This window comes from Chlorocebus sabaeus, chromosome 9 (assembly GCF_047675955.1).
Source record: "Chlorocebus sabaeus isolate Y175 chromosome 9, mChlSab1.0.hap1, whole genome shotgun sequence".
NCBI lineage: Eukaryota > Metazoa > Chordata > Mammalia > Primates > Cercopithecidae > Chlorocebus > Chlorocebus sabaeus.
The window spans coordinates 5092797-5100518 of record NC_132912.1 but is presented as its reverse complement, the minus strand read 5'-3'; the positions used below and the strand labels follow the sequence as shown (position 1 = coordinate 5100518).

Sequence of the window (7722 nt, the reverse complement as noted above, 5' to 3'; positions counted from 1 at the left end):
CTGGAAAGAGAAAAAAAATGCACACTCTGAATGGCAATGACTCTGTTACTAGCAGGTAGCACAGTGTAGGAAACTGCCAGTAGTGTAGATGTTAAGAAGTTCATTTTCTGACTGCTCTAGAATCTGTGTTTCTTAGTTTAATGAACATGACTTTATTGTATCTGTATTTTCAAAATAATCACTTAATTCTGTTCCCCTGCCTGGAACTTAACACATAAAACACACAAAGTCAAATGTTCAAACATATTTCTCTACATCTGTCAACAGAGCAAAGAGATATTGTGACCTTTTCTATTTCAAATTCTCAGTAAAAACAGGAACTTATTCTGCCTTACATTGAAGAGGAATAAGGTAGATACATGCTCATCACTAACAAACAATTTTGAGTGTGACAATTATACTAGCAATAATATTTAATCACTTAACATATTACTACCTGCCTATCATATGCAACACACTTGGTTAGATTCAGAAATGTAAATTGTTGTGTTTGATATAGGGTCCAATATCCAAAGAGCTACAATGCATAAACCATTTTATAGGCAGAAATAACCCAAAATATAAAGACACAGATAAATGACTGCTCACATGTACAGTTACTACTTGTTAATTAGGGAATTGAGCCTATCCTTTGTGATTACACCAAGAGCAAACACTCAGAAGCTTGCAAGTGGTTTACTCCAGATCATATTTGAATTCTACGAAATAGCACTAGTCATTGATTTTATAATCCCAGAAAACATTGATTGGTTGTAAAAAAATTCTAATGCTTGCCACTTTTTCTTTTCTTTTTTATGACTTCCTTTTTCATTTTGTTATTTTCCTCTAAATAATAAAATACTACTAATAATATCTACCAAATTTTGCGTACTTATGATATGCCATTGTGCTTGTTTTTTTCACACATTATCTCATCGTCTCTATTAGTTGTTAAAATCTCCACTGCCATCAGTTATACAACTTCCTTTTTCCCTCATTTTATGAGTGACCTTCTATGAATCCTAGAACCTTAGAACACAGAGGAATAGTAAACATCTGTTATTGGTTATAAATTATCTCCAGCAATGGTGCTTTTGCATCTACACTCTTCATTTGATTTTAAAATTTCTTCATTCTCTGCACTGAGATCTCCATATTGCAGAACATCAAGGCCAAGCGCTCCTATTCGCTCCACTAAGACAGAATTTTTGTAGGCAAATGCTGTGTTTGGCTCATGGGAAAAGATGCAAAGAAAAGGAGGGAAAAGGTTTGAAAAGATTGAAAATGCTAAATTGACAGGATCTGGCAAGCAATTCCATGTGAAGTAGGTGGGAATTGGAACCTGGCCCACAAGGTTGGTGGAACTGCCTTTCATCTGGTAAGACATTGTGCAGGTTGGGAAGAACAACATATAAGCACAAATTTGGAAACATCTAATGCGACCACATGGGCAATATCTGCAGCATGGCCACTAGACAGTGGCAGAAATGCCAGGCCTACATGGAAGGTGCAGATTCAGCAATGATCTTGGCTGCTCTGGAAAGTTCCATGAAGTCATAAGAGCAGAGGCACAAGTCAACCCACGCTGACCCCGGGCCACTCTCCCTGCCAGAGAACAGAGCTCTGGAGTGAATCCAGGAGGAGAGGTCCAGAAAGCTCCTGTCTCACCTCTGTCTCACATTGGCCTCTGTGCCCCTGCTGTGGAGGTCACTCTGAACACCCATCCTACATTTTTCTTTTGAAAATAAATTAGGACACCCATCACCAAAATTACTTACATATCAAGGGTCAAATATCGTATATTTCTGTCTAGGCCATCTATGGCTTTCATGTCCTCTGAAGTCAACTGGAATTCAAACACCTATCAAAGTAATAGAAAACTTTAATTATTTTTAGATTACATCATTGCCAGTTGGGAAACACCAAGTATATCAGACAGTAGGGTGCAGAGACAATACTTAAGAGATTGATACGTTTCCAAAATTTATGAAAGACCTCTCTAAACACTCAAGGGGTCAATGAAAACCAGATGAAGAGTAAGCAGAAATCCATTCCGAGATAAAATATTTTGAAGCTGTACAACACTGCAGACAAAGAGAATATCTCAAAAGATGCTGAAGAAGAAACAGGGCTGACATTGTGCCCACATGATAGGGTCATGTACCTAGAAGATGCGCAAGAATCTAGAGGCAAATTTTGTAATGTCTAGCATAATTTAGTAGGTTTGATGATTAATGTTGAATATCTCTCCAATGCACAGGTATAATAGGAAAAATTAGTTTTCAACATTACTCAAGCCTGTAATTGTCTAAATATTAATGATTTCACATTAAAAAAGCATGGGTACTCCCTGCATAAATTTGGGAGACTCTAAATATCAAAAAGACGTCACTCTTAATACATTAAATCAAATAAGCGTATATATCAATAGGGAAACTGAAGGAGTAATACAGAAAATGAGAGAAAGAGAGTAAAAAATGACAGCAATGTAACACTTGATGAATCTAGGTAAGAAGATGTGTTGCATTATTCTTTAAATATTTCTATTAAAATTTCTAATATTGGAAACCCACAAAACAAAATGAAAACTTATCAAAAACTATTATAATTATCAGTAATGGAGAAAGTTATGAAGTTAATGTTATATTTATTAAAATACCATTTATTAACAAGTGGGAAATTCATATTATGATCATGGATTGGAAATTTCCATATTGTCAAAGATTCCGTTCTCTCCACCTTGATCTGCAGGCTTACTACAATGTCAAGAAGAGACTAAAACATGTATTTGCTTGCAGAAGTTAATAAGACAATTCAAAATTTTCAATAACACATTAGTCAAGAATAGCTAAGATATTATTAAATAAATGAAGTTAGAAAAATATTTGTAACATACTGGAAGTGAAATTTACTTTTTAACATCATAGTACAGAAAAGTAAATAAGTTAATTGAAGATGGAAGAGAGGCCAGATAATTGTTCATGGAAATTTCATATATGTTACAGGTAAAAAAATCATGTTATGTGAGCAAATGTGAACTTCTCAATAAATGTTGGTGGGAGATTTTGCTAAAAATTCAAAAATTAGGTATGCATGTTTGGATCCTTATTTCATATAGTATTTAAAAAGTCAATCCCATTTGAATTAACCAAATTTATAAGGAAAGAATATTAATAATTTTGTAAGAAAACACAGTAAAATATTGTGATAGTCCCAATATAGGATAAGACACAAAACTCACCAACCACAAGAAAGAGGCATGAAAAATGAGTCTACATGAAGGATAGAAACTTTTGTTTGTGAAAACATAACCACAGAGAATATGACAACACAGGTAAAATTTGGAAGATGTTATTTCAAGAATACATTCAAGTCTCTAAAGAATTAATATTCAGAATAAATACATATATATGTGGTTTCTAATTGAACATATATAACACATATGTCATATATATATCTATGTATACTAGATGAATTAGAGAACATACACACATGTATAAATACTGATAATTTCCACAGTCTTTCATGACATTTCCTTTTTGTTTTGTCAGTTTTCTAATGTCTAAAAATATTTTTAAAATCATATAGTGAATGCTATTACCTAGATTCATCTATTGTTTCATTGTCATTTTTTACTTTCTCATTCTCATTCTCTATGTCATTATTTCAGAGTATCCTATGGATTTCTACACTGATTTTACTTAAGGTTTTAGAAAACAGTGACATATACATATATGTGATATATGTCATATATATGACATAGGATTTACAATATATACACCACATATGATGCATATTTCATGTATCTATATATAACTAATTAGAAAACATACATGTGTATGTATTTGGATATTAATTCTTTAGAGACTTGGATGTATTCTTGAGAATATATGAAATAATACATCAATTTACATATATTCATATTCATACATATACCTATTAATATAGTATTTCACACATATCATATAACTGATAGATTAATTAGGAACATGCCCTCTAACAATCACATGTCCCTGTATCCACTTGCTTGGTTCTATGAATTTCCAGCTCCTTCCAATAAGAGGTCACAATAAGAGGTGGTGTGTATTTCCCCACCCCTTGAGTCTGACCTATCCTATAACTTGCATTAGGTGATAGAATTTCCCAGAAGCAATGGCAGCTCTGAGCCTAGACATGAAAATGCTTTGCACGTGTCCACTCACTGCCTTGGGGTCGTGCCTGGTTCTGAGACTAACCCTGGGCTGGATGACTGGAGGATAAAGAACTGCATGGGAAATGGGGGCGCTCAGACAGATGCCCCATGGACATCCTGAAGCAGAGCTGCCTCACTGCCCTGCATGCACATGAGAGCCCGGCCAGGAACAGAAGGACTGGGCTGAGTTTAGGCTGAGCCCAGGCTAATTTTCTAACCATGGAATCTTGAGCTCAATAAATGCTTTTGCATTAAGCCTCTGTGTTAACTGGGTTTGTTTTATAACCTTAGATATTGGTATAATATGGTCTCCTACACATAAAATAAAGACAACCACCTCACAAAAAAAAAAAAAAAAAAAAAAAGGCAGACTTAAAGAAACAATTCACAAAGATAAAATTCTAAGAGAATAAATATAAGGAATTTATACTACATAAATATACAAAAACAACAACAACAACAACGATTTGGAGACTAAAAAACATTTAATCAAACACCTCATTATAGAAAATAAAGAAAAGGACATATCCCTAACAGAGGGATGTGGATATCACTGACTTAATGCTAATTCAAATCTCTGGTTTTGATGCCATCCTGTTTCTCTCCACCTGTGTTGCCTCTCCTGTGCCAGAGTAGAAGAAATCCTTATGATGTACACAAAGAGTTCATGCATAGGAAATACAGGGAAATGGAGCTGGCCCAAGGGTGTCCTGAGAGCCTTACAAGAAGTACACGTGTGAAGGACACTGTGCAGCAGCCCTGCGGCCCACAGCCCGGCTCCTCACCTTCATGTTCTCTCTGATCCGCTGCTCATTGTAGCTCTTGGCCAGGACCACAACCCCACGCTGCAGCTGGTAGCGCAGGGCAATCAGGGCTGGGGTTTGCTTGTGCTTTTTTGCCAAGGCACAAAGGACTGGGTCCTCCAAGAGAACCGGGGAGTTCTGGTCCACCCTGGAAGGAAAGGCAGAAATGCTGAAGCCCTGAGGCTGGGGATACAGTTTGTGAGGTGACTCCCTAAACAGACTAAGGCGTCCACTCTGCACCAGAGCTTCTCAAGTGAGGCCCCTGAACAGCAACCTCAACATCACCTGGGATCTTGTCAGAAATGCAAATTCTTCCCTCATCCCAAATCAGCTGTCAGTGAACTCCAGGAAACAGCATGAGCTAATTAAATTTTTTTAAATCAAAACAATGTTTTACGTAAAATTCCTGTTGCTCTTGTTACCATGGTTTTTCTCGATGGGATCCCAGAGCACTAAAGGCAACCAGAACAATGTCTTTTGACTTGCAGAAATCCAGCAGTTTTCTCTGGTTGAGGTAAGGATGACATTCCACCTGCAGATGAGCAAGATGGAAAAGCATCAGATAATCCAAAAATTGTATTAATATTAAAATCACCAAAGTAAAAGAAGCCGAATAATATAGAGCATTAAATTTGAACTGAGAATATTATTGTCAAGAAATGATCTTTTTCATAAAAATAAATTTTATGCCCCTCTCTCCTAAGAAAACAGAAATGTTATTTCTGAGCACAAGCAACTCTACGAACCCTATCCTGGTTTCTCCCTAACTCTGACCACTAGAAGGAGACACGGCCAATTTCAGAGCTGGGATGAGGTAAGATTCTTTGAGCTTTGGGCATCATATCGCGCCAGAAATCAAGAATTTGGTCAAAGAGTCATGAGAGCAGGTCTGAAAGACAAAAGGACTAGTTTCCTAATTAATAACCAAAATGTATACATATATATGTATGTTTTCTAATTCATCTAACATATTTTATATATATCATAAATGCCATCTATGAGATACATATATATATCCATATATAATGGATGAACTAGAAAACATACATATATGTATAAATACTGATACTTTTAATAATCTTTCATTACTTTTCCTTTTTGCATGATGGATTTGTATGGTGACATCTCAAATGTCACCAGTGGGTTTCCTGTGACACAAGTGCTTTTGTCTTTTAGACCTACCCTCAGGAGTCTTTGACCAAATTCTTCTTTCTCATATATATATATATATATGTACATATATACCTGCTGAGTAGATATGAGCATTGAAAAATAAGTAAAATGAATTAAAAAGCATAGGACAAAAATCCATGAGTCTATAGTAATTAGTGAGAGAATGAGAAAAAGAACACAAATATTTGTCTACTCTGATGGTGGTCATTATAGTAATTACATTCTCAGTATATTGCTAATTGAAGGAAGACATTAACTTTTACCCGGACTTAGCGGAATAATAGTTTATTAGTTTTACTTGTTGAGAACTATTTTTAGTAAAATGTCAGGTAAGAGTAGTTAAACAAGTGGTTAAAATTGAAAATTTTCTGTAAAAAACCCAAGGAAATAACAAACAAGAAAACAGAAATACAATACAAAAAAGTTCAAATCACTGATGTATACTCAATCATATGTGAAAATTTGTGATGGGACTATGACGAATTCTGTCGATAATTATCCCCCAGCAGATTACTAGTAATCGTTAAAGAGAAAACGTGTTAAAAACAACAGATCTGACCATTGTTAGTTTAACCAAGTTTTTAAAACTAGCTTCACTGCTAGTGGGGCATTCTGTGATTGTATGCAGTCTAGTGTGGTGCAGTTTGAAAAACAAGGCACGATAAAAGCATTTTCTTGCCCCAAAGGTTTAAACCAATGTAATAAAACACTCTCATCTAACTTCTAATTTACAGAAACCTTCAATAACTGGGAAAAACAAGTTAACTGATATCAAAATACAATGGTACGAAAACAACGGAATTCTGGTTAAAAAAAGAAGAGCTACAAAAGACATTTTGATTAAACAATGGAAAATTCAAATATAGACTGGATACCAAATGACATGAGGGCGCTGTAGATGATGTTCTTAGATACAGTAATGACACTGTAACTGGGAGAATATCTTCATTCCTGTGACATGCTTGGAGAGGTTTCTAGGGGTCAATTGTCATCTTTACGATTTACCTGGAAAAGGTTCTAGAAACATTATATATATTTATGCAAATATATCCCTATATAACATTGCAAAATGGTAGTAATTTTGAACATAAATGGTAACATGGGCCTCCAGTAGTATTTTTATCAAATTTTTGGAAAGTTTGAAAATTGCCATATTAAAATATTGGAGAACTACTAGTATTAAAACCACATTAATTTCTCATTGCTTTTATGTAATTATCATGGCACCATATCATTATACCAAATTCACACATTTTATACATTATGTATTTCCACTGTTGATCTTTACTTATTAACTCTAAATTTTAAAAAATGAAATAAAACAAAAAAGTGTAAGGTACTGGGAAAGGTGTGGTGACTTTAATGCTGAAATGTGTGTAACACTTGGGGGCAGTCAGTTTGATCAAGGAGGCCTGGAATCATCAATCAGGATGCAAGGAAAAGATGGAATTATGTCTAGGCTATGAAAGAACCACGCATAGAATAGATGTGTTTAAGCAGCTGATTGCGTGACAGACTCCAAAGAACAGCAGCAGACTAGGAGCGGGGCAGTCATTGGTCAGCTCGATGTTCTAC

At 35.1% G+C, this 7722-nt stretch overlaps 1 protein-coding gene across 3 annotated transcripts in view; it reads right to left on the bottom strand.

The window, feature by feature from the left end:
* Positions 1–7722, bottom strand: part of LOC103237807 (aldo-keto reductase family 1 member C1) — a 47262-nt gene that overhangs the window by 252 nt on the left and 39288 nt on the right. For all 3 annotated transcript variants that reach the window (XM_073018680.1, XM_073018679.1, XM_008002130.3), the window contains 3 exons: positions 5397–5506; positions 4957–5122; positions 1758–1840 (listed from right to left, as the gene is read on the bottom strand). In XM_073018680.1, the coding sequence (XP_072874781.1) occupies positions 1758–1840; positions 4957–5122; positions 5397–5506 (359 nt within the window). The remainder of the gene's footprint in view (positions 1–1757; positions 1841–4956; positions 5123–5396; positions 5507–7722) is intronic.